The sequence below is a fragment of the Anoplopoma fimbria genome, chromosome 11, assembly GCF_027596085.1.
Source record: "Anoplopoma fimbria isolate UVic2021 breed Golden Eagle Sablefish chromosome 11, Afim_UVic_2022, whole genome shotgun sequence".
Lineage (NCBI taxonomy): Eukaryota > Metazoa > Chordata > Actinopteri > Perciformes > Anoplopomatidae > Anoplopoma > Anoplopoma fimbria.
The window spans coordinates 930,770-951,404 of record NC_072459.1 but is presented as its reverse complement, the minus strand read 5'-3'; the positions used below and the strand labels follow the sequence as shown (position 1 = coordinate 951,404).

General features: G+C 37.1%; 1 protein-coding gene across 1 annotated transcript; it reads left to right on the top strand.

Annotated features, from left to right (window-relative positions):
* Positions 1 to 16,086: 16,086 nt before the first annotated feature.
* On the top strand, positions 16,087 to 19,958 carry LOC129098208 (GTPase IMAP family member 4-like). The gene is made up of 2 exons (XM_054607195.1): positions 16,087 to 16,148; positions 19,072 to 19,958. The coding sequence occupies exons 1-2, from the start codon at positions 16,100 to 16,102 to the stop codon at positions 19,956 to 19,958; spliced, it is 936 nt and encodes a 311-aa protein (XP_054463170.1). The 5' UTR covers positions 16,087 to 16,099.
* The last annotated feature ends 677 nt before the right edge of the window (positions 19,959 to 20,635 follow it).

Sequence of the window (20,635 nt, the reverse complement as noted above, 5' to 3'; positions counted from 1 at the left end):
CCCGAATCAATGAATCGGTGGACAAAATAGTTGAATTAACTGATTTCATGTTCTGTCTTTTGACTCGTCTCTCCTGATTGTGTTTTCAATTATTAAACTTATTGTTCACAGAATGTTTTAATGAAATAAAGAACTGCAGGTTGAGTTGAAACCTTCTGTAATCGTCTCATCGTTAGCGTCTCAGACATGGAGGTCAAACCTCCAGATCACTGGAGACAAAGAGAGGAATTCATGAGAGGAGACAGTCGGAGTGGATTAAATCAATTCATTATCCCGCTCTGACTCAGTTATGTGATCGATGGATTGAATTAAAGACGAGCCGTCTCCTCCTCCTGATGTCCTCTGTGGTTTCAGGGACCCGTCTGGGGTTTAAAGGCGTCTCATGTCAATTCTCTCCAGTTTTTACACATTTATTTTCATCTCTTTTCTTAGATTTACACTGTGATCGATCAACAAACTCAATTTTTTTACAATAGGGAAAAGAATACGGAAAATGAAAAGGAATAAGATGTATAAATTACATTATACAAGAATAAATTAATAAATAAAACCTTATAAAAAATAATATATATATTTAAAAAAACATGTTTTTTAAAACACGAAAATGTAATGAACTAATAAATGTGAAAATATATGAAAATGCTTATTATTCTTTTATATTTTGTTATATGCCTTTAAATTATTCTTTAACAAATATAAAGTCTTATTGATGTCACTCCTGTGACTCCATAGGTTGAAGGGTAACTACTTACTAAATAAATTACATAATATAAGTATTAATAAATAAATAAAACCTTACAAATATAGAGTTATTTGTATGGCATAAATACATAAATATATACACACACACACACACACACACACACACACACACACACACACACACACACACACACACACACACACACACACACACACACACTGTGGTTGAGATGAACTGTGAGTTCCTCTGTGACCATCAGATGGCAGCACCTCATTAAAGAACTTCACACATTCTGCAATAATCCAAAACTCTATGAAATAATATGAACAGTTATGAAAAAGGCCGCAAGCACAAATAAAAAGTCTGCAGTCTTTACATAATAAAAGAACAAATAAATTAATACAAATATTCAGGAAAGTACAGAGTAATTTATATGCAATGAATAAATAAGTATGGATTTAGAAAAATATAAATATAAATTGAAATAAGTAAACAAATAATTGATAATGCTATTATCCTTTTACATTTCTACATTTAATCTTCTGTTTATTCCTCTTTATATTTCCATATTCATTTTATATTCTCTCACTGATTTATTATTTTCATGTCACTCCTGTGACTCCATAGGATGAAGGGTAACTACTAGATAAATTACATTATATAAGTATTAATAAGAGGTAACTACTTTATCTAAAACTCTACAGCAGCAGTAAAGTAAAGAACAGTACAGAATTCTGTATGTGATTAAATAAAGACTAAATGGGCTAAAATATGCATGAAGGCTGGTGCGGCCCCTTAAAGCATTATTCACACAGTCTTTTCTTTATGAAATTAAACTTTGCACAATCCTGAGAACCAAATGTCAGGTTGGGTAAACGTTGCAGTGCAGAGAAAATACCAACAAGCTGAGAGATAACTGGACTGACAGGTTCAATCATGTTCCTGTTCATGAGGGTCCCTCAGGGGCCCTGCTTGTTCTTGGGAATCTCATAAGTGTTGGCAAACTTCCCCTCCACATTCTGAGGAATCTTATCAACATGATTTATAATGGGCGCACCCTTATTATACAACCAAACACATCTTTGATGGATGTATTTGCAATAAGGAAATATTGGCTGACAAACACAATGCAAAGTGCAGATATGCTAAAGTGAAGCACAATCCTGGTGTTACAGTAATTACACATTATTAAGGCATAAATATAAATATGTTTACAACCCATTCTGAGGAGTCTTATCAACACGGGCGCTGACTCAAAGTGACAAGTTATGATGGTCCTTGACCTCTATTGGACTAAATAAAGTTTTATTTGATCTTTGACTGATATACCAGCACATACTTGACAGTTTTGGCAGCTTATTTTGTTACCTTTGATAATCATTTAACAAAGGTACCTGCTATGTCATAAAAACTGTTAGTGATGTTGACTTGATATCAAGCAGCAGGATGCTCCTTTAAAGGCCTTTAATCACCCCGTAGATGTCTACTGCTCAGAATGATCAAATGGTTGCCCATTTAAAAAAACAGCATTTACATCCAATAGATAATGTGGGCCTTGTTGCAAATTAGTCCTTGAAGGAGATATTAAATCCTCGTCCATCAATGTTTCAACACAGTCCTGGACATCATCTCTCCAATCTGGGAGGCTCAGAGAAATTTGGATTTTCTCCAAACTACGAAAAGGAGACCAGAAAATATCAAAACACAACTTCTAAGTGACAGAAAATGACACTGAGCAAAGAGAGAAAGGAGAGACTGCAGTTCACTCTCCCTGTTTGGCGTATGAATGACAATGACTCTACTTCTCTCTTGATATATGAGTTTATGGTCTCAATCTCTAGTTTCAAGTCTTCTTCAATACAGCATGATGTTCATTTAGTAAATGATGCTCCATTTAGAGTCAAACAGACCATAAAGCAGGGGATGCTTTAGGGCGGGGCTACACACTGATTGACAGGTCGACACCAGAGACGTATACGGCGTCTCTACGTCACTCCTCCTCAGTCCATATATGGTCACTTCCTGTTTACTGGTTGAACAAAAACTGATGGTGACAGGCAAACCAAAATGGTGACAACCAGAAACCAAGATGGTGACGGTAAAATGGCCGAACTCAAGGCTTCAAAACATCATTTCTTAAACCAATGAGGTGACGTAACGACAACTACGTCCACTTCATATAAACAGCCTTAGGTGACGTTTCTATTGAGTATAAAATGTAACAGAGACCACTTATGGTGGACGTGTCAAATAAACACAGGACTCCAAACGGTGGCTGTGGCTCACGAGCTGGAGCGCTAACCACAAGTTGCTCCCCGGGTTCTTCTTAGCAGCTCACTGCTCCTCAGGGATGGGTTAAATGCAGAAGTCAAATTTCATGTATATATGTATTAACGTATGTAAATGACAATAAAGCTGATATTCATTCATACAGCGAGTAAAATAAGTATTGAACACGTCACCATTTTTCACAGTAAATATATTTCTAAAGGTGCTATTGACATGAAATGTTCACCAGATGTCGGTAACAACCCAAGTAATCCATACATACAAAGAAAACAAAACAAATAAGTTCAGAAATTAAGTTATGTGTAATAAAATGGAATGACACAGGGAAAAAGTATTGAACACATGAAGAAAGGGAGGTGCAAAAAGGCATGGAAAGCCAAGACAGCAGCTGAAATCTATCAGTAATTAGAAAGCAGTCCTGCCCCTTGTCAGTGCAAATGAATATCAGCTGGTTCAGTCCCAACTGATGGCCTATAAAAAGGTGTCTCATTACCAAGGTGTCACACAAGAAACATCTCATGATGGGTAAAAGCAAAGAGCTCTCTCAAGACCTTCGCAACCTTATTGTTGCAGAACATACTGATGGCATTGGTTACAGAAGGATTTCTAAACTTCTGAATGTTCCAGTGAGCACTGTTGGGGCCATAATCCGGAAGTGGAAAGAACATCATTTCACCATAAACCGGCCACGACCAGGTGCTCCTCGCAAGGTTTCTGACAGAGGAGTGAAAATAATTATCAGAAGAGTTGTCCAAGAGCCAAGGACCACTAGTGGAGAGCTTCAGAAAGACCTGGAATCAGCAGGTACAATTGTTTCAAAGAAAACAATAAGTAATGCATCAACCGCCGTGGCCTGTATGCACGCTCACCACGCAAGACTCCATTGCTGAAGAAAAAGCATGTTGAAGCTCGTTTAAAGTTTGCTGCACAACATTTAGACAAGCCTGTGAAATACTGGGAGAATATAGTCTGGTCAGATGAGACCAACATGGAACTCTTTGGAGGCCATAATACACACCATGTTTGGAGGTCAAATGGCACTGCACATCACCCCAAAAACACCAGACCAACAGTGAAGTTTGGAGGTGGAACATCATGGTGTGGGGCTGTTTTTCAGCATACGGCACTGGCAAACTTCATATAATTGAAGGAAGGATGAATGGAAAAATGTACCGAGACATTCTTGATAAAAATCTGCTGCCATCTAGCAGGATGATGAAGATGAAACGAGGGTGGACATTTCAGCAAGACAATGATCCCAAACACACAGCCAAGGAAACTCTCCACTGGTTTCAGAGAAAGAAAATAAAGCTGCTAGAATGGCCCAGCCAATCACCTGACTTGAATCTAGAAAATCCAAAGAACTAAAGATCAGAAAATCTATTCAAAGAACTAAAATGATCAGAGGCATGCCACTAGTTTCTCCATACAGGAGGCGTCTTGAAGCTGTCATTACCAACAAAGGCTTCTGTACCAAGTATTAAATACATTTCAGTAAGCGTGTTCAATACTTTTTCCCTGTGTCATTCCATTTTATTACACATAACTTAATTTCTGAACTTATTTGTTTGGTTTTCTTTGTATGTATGGATTACTTGGGTTGTTACCGACATCTGGTGAAAATTTCATGTCAATAGCACCTTTAGAAATATATTTACTGAGAAAAATGGTGACGTGTTCAATACTTATTTTACCCGCTGTATATTCATTCAAACGTGGGTTTTTTAAGCTACGTTAGTGATGTTTCATGACGTGTTTTCCTGTTACATTGTTTATGTACCATTTTTACTTACTTAACATACTTATCTCACGCCCAACCATGATGTTTTTCCTAAACCTAACTAAGTGGTTTTTGAAAAACATCTATTTATGATCTTTTCTATCTATGATCTATTTCTACCCCTTCCCCTGAGCTCGGGTTGGTGGCTCCGGGGGTCACAGCGGGCTGGTTGAGCGCTGGGTCTAACCTGTGTAACGACAGTAAAAGGGAGTTGTCTCATGGTGGCTGGGAGGACGAAATTTAAATTTGAGTCGTTTTCTGGATTCTGCCACTTTGGATTTAGTCCAATAATCAATACATTGTACACGGACCACAGCGCCTGGTTAGTGTCCCACTAACACACAGATCATAAACCACAAGCCGACACTATTCGTAATGATTATAAGACTGAACTTATTTTGACCGCGTGTCATTATTCAGCAGTTTGGTTGAGTTTTGCGTTTCTTTGCCCTGCTGTTGTTGGCCAGATGACTGTAAATGTAGATTGTATGGGTTTATCAGTAGAGATACACTCTGCACCTCATTTGTTTGGAGCAGGTAGACGGTGTTACACATTAAGCCTTTAAATTTCACACCAGACTTTAACTTTTATGAGAAATTTCACACACACAGCGACAGTGCTCAGGTAATATGATAATAGGAGTTTCTCACAGTGCTTATCATTCTCTCCTGATTTAACTTTCAAAGGGCATGTCAGGCTTATCTCTATTGCACCCAAATTACACCCAGTTTATTCCCTGAATCTGTACAAGGGTTTCTCTTATAATGCTCTGAGTCTCTTTAGTTATAAATCAATATTGCCAAATCATTTACACAAAGCCAACAATAGCACAAAGGTAGCTGGAATGACTTTGCAGTTGTTTGGCCATTTCCTGTCTCTTAATGACTCCTCAGATGTGGGCGCAATGTGGCCGCTGATGGTTATCGATATCATGTGATACGGTGCAGTTTTGGTGTTGGGTTGGGCAAGAAGCTGTCCTTGTGTTTCTGCAGATCCGACCTTTTGGGCTTGTACAAAGCACAATGCAACGTTCAAGTAACACCTATTATATGAAGTTATAGGGGAGGAATATCAATATAGATATGCACTATATTAACTTTTTATCATAATGTGTTTATTATGCCAAAAAACATGTTTGACAGGCGAGATTAAAACAAATAAATCATGAGATTAACGCTTTTCATTCTCACCATGCTCTCAGCAGAAATCCTCTCAGTCAACATTTTTTTTCATATCTATTTCTACCTACCTGTCCTACATGTCGTTATCTTCTCTCTCTCTCTTTCTCTTAAAAAGTTGCCGTTTAAATACAGTTGTTGAAGTACTGCAGACTACTACTTAATGACCGCATAATTCTTTCTGGACAATTTCATCTGGACATGATTCTTCAACAACATGTAAGTTACGGTGACTGCTGTTGGTTCTTTGACGGCCAAAAACCAAGATGGTGATGGCCATAAAGCAGGGTATGCTTTAGGATGGGGCTACTGTGATTGACAGGTCTCTACCAGAGCTTTATATGGCGTCTCTATGTAACTAACCCACAGTCCAAATATGGTCACTTCTGTTCACTGGTTGCAAAAGAAGATTGCGTTGGCCATATATCAAAGCGCTTGGTCTCTGTTGTCATTATCCTTTCCGATGACTTCATCTGCACAATATTCCTCCACAACATGTAAGCTACTGTGACTGCTGTTGGTTCTTTGACGGCCAAAAACCAAAATGCTGACGGCCAAATACTAAATAGGTGGTTCACTGTTGACATGATCCTTTCTGGACGACTTCATCTGCACAATATTCCTCTACAACATGTAAGCTACTGTGACTGCTGTTGGTTCTTTAGTAGGCTAGGCTAATTAGGCCTAATTAGGCCAGTTAGCTTTATGAGTGTATCAATCACTTATCGCTTGACAAAGCCCTTGTGTTTCCTGTTGCAGAGTAGCTGCAGGCAGACTTCCCTTCTGGAGCGCTGGATCAGCTTGTTGATGTCATAAACCAGTCCAATAGGCTCTCAGGACTGGTGGTTGCTAATGGGACAGTGCACACCTTTGCTTCAGACCTTTAAGTCCTTTCAGTTTGAGGAAGGTGTTAGCATTCCCTTTGGTGTACCGAGGTTTGTACTGATGGAAAACTGTTCATTTGCCAGTTAATAAACCATCTGTGCCACACCACAATCCCTATTTGTGCTGTGTTGTATCCAGAAGAACTAGGGGGTCGTAGTCTGTAAAGGCAACAAAGGACCCCCATAAATAGTCCTTACATTGTTCTTATTACCTGATTCTGTCCTTCTTGCAGCCCTGCTGAATGACTGAATGAATATGGACTACAGAAATCTAGGGCAGCCCTAAGCTTATCAAAAACAGTCTGACATTCACAGGACCATGAATTGGAATGATCTTTCTTGGGTAGAGTGCCGTTACCAAACCAAAGTGGCATTAAGGGTTGTTGCTACATTAGAAAACGCAGGAAAAAAACCTGTAATAGCCTTCCAACTAAAATAAAGATGAAACTCTTTTGATAATTTAGGGGGCTTCCACTGGTGGACCACCTGACTCACTCTGGGATGGTGGATAGTCAGGATGCTTCCGGAAAAGGGCCTTCCGGATTGTGGAGAGGTGTCTAACAGGGGGCCCGAAAGGCGTCTTAAGTGACAGAATATTCCATCCAGGACTCTTGCTCATACCAGCTCACAATGAAGCTCCTTTACTGGTTTGGGAATGTTCATACATTTTCAATACAAATTGAAAATGTGCCTCACTGGACTCCACAATCTGTGCAACATATGACAGAGGAGGGATCCATCTCCCAGAATGGACTGAAATGCAAGAAATGCCCTTTGTACAGAATAAACATAATAACATTACAGATTGTCAATCCATGTGCCATAAATAATACATATAATATAAGTAGTAATAAAGCATTATTAGCACTAATAAAAGCAGAAATAATAGAAAAACGATTACTTGTAAAAAATAACAGCAGCAGTGGATATAACTGATAATGATAATAAAAGCAGTAATAGTAATAGAAATTTGAATAATAATCATAATAGTAGCATGGTCCAGATATAACCACGATGCATGGATATAACCACAAACTGTGAGGCGAGAAAAAACAAATACTCCGGGGAAGAAGCAAAGTTAGTAATGTACATTAATGGGACATGAATTCATACAGAAGGATAGACAGAAGAGGAGAGAGGAGCTCAGTGTATCCTAGGTAGTCCTCCGGCAGTCTAGGCCTAAAGCAGCATATCTAGAGTCAAACCTGAGCCAGTCCTAACTATAGACCTGAACCAGTCCTAACTATAGACCTGAACCAGCCCTAACTATAGACCTGAACCAGTAACCCTAACCAGTCCTAACTATAGACCTGAACCAGTCCTAACTATAAACCTGAACCAGTCCTAACTATAGACCTGAACCAGTCCTAACTATAGACCTGAACCAGTCCTAACTATAAACCTGAACCAGTCCTAATTATAAACCTGAACCAGTCCTAACTATAAACCCCAGTCCTAACTATAAACCTGAACCAGTCCTAACTATAAACCTGAACCAGTCCTAACTATAAACCTGAACCAGTCCTAACTATAAACCTGAACCAGTCCTAACTATAAACCAGAACCAGTCCTAACTATAAACCTGAGCCAGCCTTAACTATGATGGTGCCTGGACAATTAGGGCTTTGTAGGTGAGGGGAATTATTTTAAATGATATTCTGGATTTTCAACTGGAGAGATATTTGTGACTTATTAGAGCAGCCTGATAATAAGGAATTGCAATAATCTAGTCTAGAAGTAACAAATGCATTAACTCGTATCTCTGCATCGCTTTGAGACAGGATGTGCCTGATTCATGCAATGTTACGTAGCTGAAAAAGGCTGTCCTTGAGGTTTGTATTACGTGGGAGTTAAAGGACAGCTCCTGATTAAAGATATCTCAGAGGTTATGTATGGCGGTGCTGGATGTCAGAGCAATGCCATCTAGAGAAACTATATCGTTAGATAATTGATTAAGTAGGTGATCTGGGCCTAGTAGAATAACTTCAGTTTTGTCTGAGTTTAACATCAGGAAGTTGCAGGTCATCAAGGTTTTATGTCCTTAAGACGTGCTTGGAGTTTAGAGAACTGGTTGGTTTCGTCTGGCTTGATATACCTGTGTATCATCAGCATAACAGTGAAAGTTTATGGAGTGTTTTCTGATAATATTCCCTAAAGGAAGCATATATAAGATAATATAAAATTGGTCCAAGCACAGACCCTTGTGGAACTCCGTGACTAACTTTGGTTTTCATCGAGGTTTCATTGTTTACATATACAAACTGATATCGGTCTGATAAATACGACTTAAACCAGAAACATTTGTTTCCTTTAATGCCAATTAGATCTTCGAGTCTCCATTGTGAGATTTGATAGTCACTGGTGTTGAATTCAGCACTAAGGTCTAACAATACTAGTACAGAGACAAGTCCTTTGTCTGATGCAATTAGAGCGTCATTAGTCATTTCCACCAGTGTTGTCTCTGTGCTATGATTCACTCTAAATCCTGACTGAAAGTCCTCAAATAAACTATTGTTATGTAGAAAGTCACACAGCTGATTTGCATCTGCTTTCTGGAGGATCTTAGAGAGGAACGGAAGGTTAGATATAGTCTATAGTTAGATATAGTCTATAGTTAGATATAGTCTATAGTTAGATATAGTCTATAGTTAGATATAGTCTATAGTTAGATATAGTCTATAGTTAGATATAGTCTATAGTTAGATATAGTCTATAGTTAGATATAGTCTATTAGTTAGATATAGATATAGGTCTATAGTTAGATATAGGTCTATAGTTAGATATAGTCTATAGTTAGATATAGTCTATAGTTAGATATAGTCTATAGTTAGATATAGTCTATAGTTAGATATAGTCTTTAGTTAGATATAGTCTATAGTTAGATATAGTCTATAGTTAGATATAGTCTATAGTTAGATATAGTCTATAGTTAGATATAGTTAGATATAGGTCTATAGTTAGATCTAGTCTATAGTTAGATATAGTCTATAGTTAGATATAGTCTATAGTTAGATATAGTCTATAGTTAGATATAGTCTATAGTTAGATATAGTCTATAGTTAGATATAGTCTATAGTTAGATATAGTCTATAGTTAGATATAGTCTATAGTTAGATATAGGTCTATAGTTAGATATAGTCTATAGTTAGATATAGTCTATAGTTAGATATAGGTCTATAGTTAGATATAGTCTATAGTTAGTTAGATATAGTCTATAGTTAGATATAGTCTATAGTTAGATATAGTCTTTAGTTAGATATAGTCTATAGTTAGATATAGGTCTATAGTTAGATATAGTCTATAGTTAGATATAGGTCTATAGTTAGATATAGTCTATAGTTAGATATAGTCTATAGTTAGATATAGTCTATAGTTAGATATAGTCTATAGTTAGATATAGTCTATAGTTAGATATAGTCTATAGTTAGATATAGTCTATAGTTAGATATAGTCTATAGTTAGATATAGTCTATAGTTAGATATATAGTTAGATATAGGTCTATAGTTAGATATAGGTCTATAGTTAGATATAGTCTATAGTTATAGATATTAGTATAGTCTATAGTTAGATATAGGTCTATAGTTAGATATAGGTCTATAGTTAGATATAGATATAGTATAGTCTATAGTTAGATATAGTCTATAGTTAGATATAGGTCTATAGTTAGATATAGTCTATAGTTAGATATAGTCTATAGTTAGATATAGGTCTATAGTTAGATATAGTCTATAGTTAGATATAGTCTATAGTTAGATATAGGTCTATAGTTAGCCAACACCTCTGGATCAAGAGTGGGTTTCTTAAGAAGAGGTTTGATCACAGGACTGTGGTACATGGCCCGTTAGTAAAGACAGGTTGATCATATCCAGTAAAGAGGTGCTAACTTAAAGTAAAACTTTGGGATTGTGTTTTAGAGACAGGCAGAAGGTTTAGATGTAGAAATAGTTGAAGTCAAGTGGTGAAGGTCGATGGAAGGAGAGCCATCTAAATATATATGAGGTTTTACAGCTGTTTCTAATGTTCTTGTGTTTGAGGATAAAGCTGTACTGGTTGAGGGCAGGATGTGATTCATTTAGTCTCTAACAATTTGAATTTTATCATTAAAGAAGCTCATGAAGTTGTTTCTACTGAGGGCTTTAGGAAGAAGTTGCTCAATAGAGTTGTGGCCCTCTGTCAGCCTGGCTACACTGTTGAAAGGAATCTATGTAATAAAGTAGTGGTAGAGCCAACATAAAATGTACTTTCTTTGGCCCCTGATTTGCTGCTTGCAGCTACATTAAGGATTCTGACCTGTGACTGGTTGGCTCTCTGTGCTTTCTTTCCTCAAACTGGTTGGTAACTGATGACATGTGTTTAAGGGGAGGGGACTACACAGACTTTATAATATATAAAGATGAAATGACAAACTATTCAACAAGACATCAGACTCAACTGCTCTTACAAGATAAAGACAAGGCAAAGATGTCTGGCACACTTCCTCACACTGGTAAGCACATTTCTTTTACAGTACTCCTACTCAGGGTACATTTGATGAACCAGCAGAGCAACAGCCTATTCTCTTCTGAACACTGTTTCATATATCATTAACATCACTGATGTTTAAAAGAATATATAGATTCAAGCCTCAACTTGTATTTATTTCACTGTCTTCTGACTTGAATCCATAACTTAATTCTTCATTTTGCATCTTAATTATATTTCTTATATTTAACAAATGTATGTTTGCCATAATGCTTAGTGTTATTCAATGTTTTAAGCATGTATGTAATATCTTTGTTTGACTTGATAATTTAACATACTCTCTGGCTCAAAAATACCTGTCTCAAATAATAATGTATTTGTTAGTGATGAGGCTCTTTAGACAAATCTGCTGCATAGTGCAAATAAAGAAATGATAAAAAAAATGCAAAATCACTGCTAACATGATCATTTCTAACTCATATTGTCATTTGTCAGCTTTTACATTAAATTACTAACTTGAAGATTATTCCACTTTTCTACTGCAGTTTCTATTTGTATGTTTTCTTTTTAAACTCTTAGTTTTTTCATTATATGAAGTAACTAAACATTTATTGATGTCTTGAAAGTAATTCATCAGATTATTTTGCATTGCCTTTAACTTCTTGGGATGTGAGCTCTTTCTGCAGTAACTTAGTCATATTTCTTAAATGTTGTGTTTTTAGGACTTGTACTGTAGTTTATTTGGGGGAGTTAAAACAATCTTATTTTGTTTCTTTAAAAATGATTTTACAACCCAGCTGGCTAGTGGAAGGGCAAGCAACATAAAAAACAGCTGTAACTAAACAGAGCTTTTTATTGAACAAGGAATTCAGAAGTTTACCAGCACAAATGAAGAGGCAACTTACCAAAGAAGAAATTGGGCCTGTGGAGTTCAAAACCAATAAATCAATATAAATCACTGCCACCACGACTGACAATCGGGCTGACTATTTAGACAAGTCTTGATTGCTTATCTGGGATTGGTGGGCAGGACAGGGTGACGGTCCAATCAGGATCTCCAGACAGAAGACAGACTCGGACAGGGAACCAGAAATAAACTTAAAGGGGGCAGCGTGATCAGATGGCTTTTCTATTAATGCTTTTAAAATTGACTCAATACTTTGCAATCAGGAAAAGCAACTTTTGTGGCCAAACATTTTATCCATTTATTTTTCTTGGCGAGGACTTTTAAAGCCATATCTTGGAAAGATGTCCATCTCGTTCACATCCACTATAACAGACACAATTAGGAGGTAGAGTAGAGCCATACGTCCTCAAATCTATGCTCCAGATGACAACTGATGATGGACATTTAATTGAATGAAAATGAAAGGAGGATTCTCAGGGAACAAATTCAACGAATAAAAAATAATGAAACAAATGAAATGGAAACGATTCTGACAAATCCTAAAATGAAATACAAATAAGACGGTGAAATAAAGAGACAATATAGTCATTAATATTTAATGCTAGTGAGTTCAAACACTGTAACCAATACATAATAGGATTATAATTACGATTTGGAGGGCTCACATATTTGCACATAAAACCTCCAGGTCACAAAAACTACGACTTTGTCTTCAGTCTGGATCTCCAGGTGATGTGTTGGTTCTTTAGCTTCTATCTTTATCTTTTGAAGCTGTTTCCATCCTTCAGACTCATAACGTAGACTCTTCTGTCTGCTGCTCTCTCTAACTGCTTTTAAGCTTTTCAGAATAATTAGATAATATTTATTCAGGCAGTCCGGTTAGTGACACATTATAAAGAATCCCACTGCTTTTTTTTAACATTAGGATTGGCCCATGGTTACAGTAACCCTGACCAATAATCATTACCTTAACTACTCAAGGCCTAACCTGAACCAATCGTCTCAGCTTAACCAGATCATGGGCGGGTCTTGACAATAAACGCAGTGGGATTCATAGTAACGGGTTAGTGATGGTGTGGTCTCCATGGTAACATAGTTCTGACAGCTTGACGAGTAGCACCGGGGGGCGGAGCTTAGCCAAGGGTCAATTAAGACAGAGTTTTAAGTGGTTTGAAACAATGGGGTTTTTGCAAAGAAGAAAATATTCCTAATTATCTGTTTACATGGATAATGAAAACAAATATTCCACTAATATTCCTGTTTACATGCAGCCCTAACACAGGGGTATTCAATTAATATTCAGCAAGGTCCAGTTAGAGAGAATGTCCTCATGCAAAGGTCCCAAACATCACAATCATGTTTAATTGTTCTGTGTTTTACTCCCATATTTATTGATGAATTAAAAATAATGCATCCTCAATAAATAAATAAATGTGCTGGATTAAACAATAAAATACAGAACAGAAAGCTTTTGAAAAGTGTGACTCTTAAAATATAGTACTTCATTCTGCCCTGCAGCTTTAAATACATGTCATTCAGGTGTGACTCGGATGGCGGTCCGCCTATTAGTGACCCCTGTCCTAATATGTCATTTATCAGGTCAAAATATGGAAAAGTGGAACATCAGGAGCTAAACTATGTTTTTATCAAAGTGATCCAGAGGTGTTGCATTCCTTCAAACACCTTCTCTAAAAGGTCGGCGTTGAGATATTTGTTCATATCTAAAAACCTGTTGATATCCAAGTCCTTCATGATGTTTAACAGTAGGAGTGTTTCTCCTTCTTTTCTTCTGGACATGCATCTCTACTCCAGCTTTACAAACTGTTGGTTTGTGTTCAACGCACAGAGCTGCTGGTAAACAGGAAGGAGACTGAATAGGATGTTTATATGAACCGGAATATTGTCATAATCAGAATAATAGTCAATAATCAATGAAAAGACAGTGCTGTAAGACTTTCAATATCAATAATGACTGTTTGAATTCTCCAACAGAGCCCGAGCTGAGGATTATGCTCATTGGACATACTGGATGTGGGAGGACTTATGTCATGAACAGCCTACTGGAAAAAAAAAACTCTGATTCATCTGGATGGTCTGCTTCCTCTGATACAAAAAAGTGCAAAGAAATGAGAGGAACGTTTGAAGGCCAGAAACTGGTTATCATCGATACTCCAGGTATGATGCACACAGAGCAAAGCAAAAAGGAGGTGGTGAACGAAATCTTGGAGTCCGTCTTACGTGCCGCTCCAGGTATTCACATGTTCCTGCTTGTGAAGAAGCCAGGTTCGATTACAGAAGACGATGAAGATGCACTGGAAATCCTGCAGAGTATGTTCGGTGAACATACCAAAGATTACACATCAGTGTTGTTCAACTATCGAGCTGGAGAAAACAACCACCCTGAAAAAGAATTCATCTCCATCAACCATAATGAATACCGTAGATTTAACATCAACAGCAACAACTGTAAGGAAGTGAAGGAACTTCTGACGAAGATCAACGACATCGTTCAAGTCAGAGAAGAAAAGAAGAAGATGTACACCAGCGAAATGTTGAAGAAGGCTCAGGAAATCAAAGAGGAGGAGGAGGAGAAATTGAGGAAAGAAAAGGGCACCTTATCAAAGTTAGAGTGGGTGCGTTTAATAATTCAGAAATGTATATCTCGTTTTGCAGGGGATGAAATTGCAAAAGCAGCTGTCGATTCTGTGATGGAAACAAAACATTTTAAGAATGCTGCTGATTATTCTAAATGGAGTTAAAACTCAGCTGAAGCTCCTGTCTTCTAAAACATAGTGAAACACACTTTACAATTAGTGGGTTGAATTTGAAATAGGTCGTATGCTAAACTAGTGCTTCTTCCAGTTTTCTCCCAGCTGCTCATTGATATTTGATACAAATGATAGTTACGTTGGAAACCAGACTACAGGTCTTGAAATCGAACACTGTAGTATTAGAAATTACATTTATAAAGTACTAATCTGTGACGCTAAATACATTAAGAAGGAAACACAATGCCCCCATAAAGGACACATCTTTAAAATGAACATTAAAATGTAACTGGCAGTGTGTTTCATCAGTTCTCCTAAAATATTGGTCCAGGTTTGAGGAAGACAAAAAGCTGTAAACCAATCAGATTTGGCTGTTTTGACTATAACATCCTTTTGTTTTTGGCAATCTGAAAATCAAGTGGTGTTCATTTGTGAAGATTATCTTGATGAACAAATCCTGTAAGAATCATAAACGTTTGTTTGACAAAGAGATTATTTTCTGTAATAATCCAGAATCCAATGGAAGAATCCCATTGGCTGTTGATGGAAATAAATCTACTCTGAACCAAGAGCTGTGTGTCTGCTAGTGGGTCCTTTGCTACTGAATCCCTAACACTTGTTTCCAGTCTCTATGCTAAGCTAGGCTAACCAGCTGCAATGTTATATTTACTATACAGAATATACAGTGGTATCAATCTGAACCTCCAACTCTTTACAACAGGGTGAAAAAGCGTGTCCAAAATGTTCTTTAATTACCTGTTCTGTGGTTCTGGTCTTCTGAAATCCTGTACTTTTACCTCTTAAACTATCTGCACAACATGATGATGGATTGTCTAGTATTGTGGGGATTTCTTCATTTTATCTTTTTATGAACTTAACTGAAGAGTTCTTTCTGTCATTGCTGAGCAGGTAAACCTGTGGAATTCTACTCTACTAAATGTACTTGAGCTCAGCCCCCTGATTTGTTGCTTTCAGACACAATTTAGCTTGTGACTGGCCAGCTCCCAGCCAGAAAACAGGTGATGTGTATTTCAGGGGAGGGAACCAGAAGCAGGCTAAGATATAAAATGATGAGATGGAAATGTAAACAGTCAGAACAAGACATCGACAGAGACAAGACCTCAAAAATGAGCTGTTTTCCCAAGAGAAAGGATGACAGTCACCTTCTGAAGAATGGTAAGTAGCCTATATTTATTCTATAGTACACAGCTATTTATTTTCTAAACCTCTATTCTGGGTCAATGTGAATTTATTTTGATATAATCTGTCTTTTAGTTTTAATTTAAAAAAAATAAAGATGTTTTTAGCATTTTAGAGACAATATCTGAGTGAAAGATAAGTTTCTAGAACAGTTAAATCAGTGTTTGCAGATACATTTCTCACTGAGACCAGGACTTTAAAACTTAATATATATTAATTTAACTGACATCCACAACTCTGGAGGTTCATGTTTATTATTAATATTATCATAGTCTCAACTTTTATGTCACACATCAAGAGTGAGGTTTGGATTTCACTTGTTTAGGGATTTATTTTTGTAACACACAGACTTGATTCTGCATTTGTTTGTTTTTACTTATGAAATTTGTCACAAACAGGACTTTTGGATTGCATATTGCTATTAAATACAAATAATAAAGTGTTTAATAATGACAGTTTCCTTAAGTTATGGTTCTAGATACAGACAGGTTTAATGACAAATAGCAGCCAAAGCAAATGTTTACTGGTAACAACTTGGTTTAGTGTGAACATTGACATTATTCATGGACAGAGGTGATGTTATACAAATGGTTTGTTTCTGAATGTGATGAATTCATTGTAGTTTGTAAGTTTAGTAGGAGAGGCATCTTAGTTGACATCCTGAAGAGGTTCAGGTATTTTAGCCCAAATGTTATGACTGAATGTGAAGATGGGGGCATTTTTACTTTTGATAGCTGCAAGCAAACAGTCAACCATGAGGAATGTTAGAAGTGATCAGGTGTTGCCTGCTTTACTTTAGTACAGTACAAATAAAATGAATTTCTTGTTTTGGATTCTATTCATCAACAAAGCAATTATATATTTGATATTTATCTAGTTCAAAATGTTTCCATTAAAACATACTACAGTGAACTGAAGTAGAATGTAGGAGCTTTTTGTCTCTAAGGTCAATATTATATGTTTCATATTGTGTTACAAATTCATAGACTCCTCACCAAATGCTGAATAAGACCAAAATGTGAAAAACATATTAAAATATTAAAGTTGTAAGACCATAATTTACTAAATGAACATCATGCTGTATTGAAGAAGACTTGAAACTAGAGATTGAGACCATAAACTCATGTTTACAATGTTTACTGAGGGAATAAATCAAGAGAGAAGTAGAGTCATTTTCTCATAGACTTCTATACAACCAGAGGCGTCGCCCCCTGGTGGACAGGAGAGAGAATGCAGCTTTAAGACATGAAGCTTTGACTTCACCTGCTGCTAAAAAAACTAGAATTACAGCATTGCAGTTTATATCCATGTCTTTCCAAAATGTCAAACCCTCATAACTTTATCCTTTTAAACATTTGTGTGAAATTGTTATTATTAGCATAATAATTATGCGTATTTTGTTAGGTCACCCTGATAATTTACTTTGAACACTAAATTATAGTCTATTCATCCTTGACGTCATAAGGTGGACGTTTGTGCCGAATATGAAGAAATTGCTTTCAGGCGTTCTCTATGCAAAAAGAGAAATCGACAGGAGAGCTTGTTAATTAGATGTTATCATCCTGTAAACAGATCAGTCCTGCATGAAGCTTATATCTCACTTTATCGGGAGGTGCTACTGATTTACATTATGAAGCATTAAGGCTCTATTTGACAAAAAAATCCATTGGGCGAAAAACTTTATCATGATGTTCACATGTAATCTTGTAGTTTTTGGTGAGAAACTCGTTAAAGTTGAAGATGTTTTCACAGTAATATGAAGTACATATTAGAGAGAAAATTATGATTTGTTTAACTTCCTTACAAAAATCATAATGCAAAACAATATTTAAGTGCATGGGAGTTATTGATTTACTTTAGTTTATTACTTTGGTATTGCATTGCTATGTAAATTGTTGTGACAGCCTGCATGAGTTAGTTAGTTTAATATAATCACTGTTCAAATGTTGGTGGGACGTCCCCTTTACTGGCCAATACAACCTCACACTCCATAGCAGATGGCTGCAGGCCAAACACATCCGGGTTGTCCACAGACACTTTCAGGGGGAGTGGCTTAGCTCAAAAATCTGGAAATCCCCCTAAAATCAGGAAATCCCCCTAATAATTTACTCATGAATACATGTACATATACATGCTGCTTAAAATTTGCAGTTGGGTAATTTATTCATTTGTATTTTATGTGTCTTTACACACTTTAAAAAAAAACTGACACATAACCCATTAAAAACCACAAAATGTTGGAATCAAACAAACCAGATATAATCAAGCAGCAACCTCACCTGAAAAATGAAGCAGAAGTGACAACAAATTGTAGTTCATCAAATGGACACTAGAGGTGCCACAAGCAAGTCAGTCCCCATAGACGTCCATGTTAAATGCTCAACAGCAGAAATAATGATGTTTACAGCCCGGTACAAAAACGGTTTTGGTCTCTACAGCCAATGTCCTGTCATTACACCTGTACGGGGGGTGGTCCATAAAACTCATCCATTTCAATTATATTGAGGCTTAAAGTTAGCCATTATTGAGGCGTGGCCGTCTGAGTGACAGGTCTCAGGTCGCTAGCTGTCAGCTAGGTGTCACCGCGGCTAATTCAAGTCACTGAACTTGGCCATGTTTGAGGTGTTGATGCCTTTGGATGGATATAACACATCAACCACCTATAGGTGGATTCTGTTACCTTCAGACAGGCTTGCAGTCTCCTCCTGTTTCCAGTCTTTATGCTAAGCTAGGCTAACAGGCTCTTGGCTGTAGCTTCATATTGACTGCACAGACATGTGAGTGGTGTCAATATGAACATCTGACTCTTTGCCAAAAGGTGTCGAACTGCTCCTTTAGATGAACAACTTGATAGATCTGTGTGTTTGACATAACTAACGCCTCTGAATTATTCCAACAGGTAAAAAGCCAGACCTGAGGATCGTACTGCTTGGGAAGGTCGGCGTTGGGAAGAGTTCTTCAGGAAACACCATCCTGGGTGATGAAACTCTATTTCCCATAACAGAGGATGTAGACTCTGCTACAACGACGTGCAAGAAGAAAACAAAAGTTATAAAAAACCAAGAGGTGACGGTTGTTGATACTCCGGGTTTGAGGCGAAATGAGAGAAAAGAAGAGTTTTTGGCAGAGATCAAGAGATCCATCTCACTTGCCGATCCTAACGTCTTCCTGATTGTGCTGGATGCGGAAGATAAATTCGCTGCAGGAGAAATGAAAATGTTGGAAATCATTTGCGACACTTTTGGCAAAAACATATGGGATTACACTATGGTCTTGATCACCAAGGTAGAAAAAAAAAAAGATAAGAATGAAAGGGAAATTAAAGAGGAAATGAAAAACTTTATTCGGTCAAATAACAATCTCCTCGACCTCATCATTAAGTGCAAGTGGGGTTACCATGCCTTTTTCAAAGATGACGAAGAAGATGCCAAGGAATTCAATAAAGTCCCTGAGTTGCTGAAGAAGATTACCAAAAGGGTTCAGGCAAATAAAGAAAGATGCTACACTGAAGAGATGCTCAGAGAGGCTGAAGAGGCCTTATTCAAACAACAGGTACAAAAGAAAGAAAAGAAAGGCAGGCTAGCCTTTTTATACATTGCTACTTTTGTTGGAGTTCTGGTCGGAGGTCCGTTTGGGTATCTTGCTGTTACTGCTCCGGTGACAACAGTGGTCGTAACTGCACTGGGATGTGTCGGGGGTGGGATACTGGCAGCAGCGGTGGCAGGTTCAGTGATTATCGCCAAGAAATACTGCACCAGAAAAAACAACAGGGGAGACTGGTTTTAAGCTGATCAGACAAATTCTTACAAATCAAACTAATATAAAGGGGAAATCATGGTGGAGGAGTTTGTATATTTTTTATTATTTCTGTTTAGTTTGGCCTTTTTCATATAAAATACGGTAAATGTTAAACCCAAAGGCCATTCACACAGTGGCTGAGTCAGATAAGTTTGCTGCTGATTGGTTGTGGCCTGACGTAAACTTTAATTTTCTAAAAAAACAGAGAAGGTGAGATGAATGTAAAAGTTGTTCAGCGTTTGGGTTCTGACCTCGTCAGTCCCCACGAGGAAAACAAAAGCTGAGCTCAGCGGGGAATGGAGGACTGACCATAATAACCGTTTTCTAATACAATAGCCTTTCTAAGTTGTAACTAATAGCTTCATTAATGGCTAATTAATAATGTCTCGTAACAAATGTAAGTGATTTGTTAAATGTAGCTGGTCTGGTGCAGCTGGTTTATTTGGAAAAAGATGCTTTTACTCAAGTATTCAATGTTAAAGGACTCAGATGTCTAATAAAGAGGTCCTGTGTCAAAAATGAGTTTTAGCCAAAAAGCACCATCTGGACAATTTCCCCTGAATAGGAAGTGCAGTCAATACGAACTTCCTGCACCCAAATGTCGGCCATAACATTGAGGGCAGGCTCTTCATTATTAGTTAACGTTAGCTAAAATTTAAGTTCAT

Excerpts from the sequence above, each read along its gene's own strand:
- LOC129098208 (XM_054607195.1), top strand. The coding sequence starts at position 16,100 with ATGAGCTGTTTTCCCAAGAGAAAGGATGACAGTCACCTTCTGAAGAAT. Across the intron at positions 16,149-19,071 it reads CAGTCACCTTCTGAAGAATG|GTAAAAAGCCAGACCTGAGG; the intron begins GTAAGTAGCCTA and ends TTATTCCAACAG.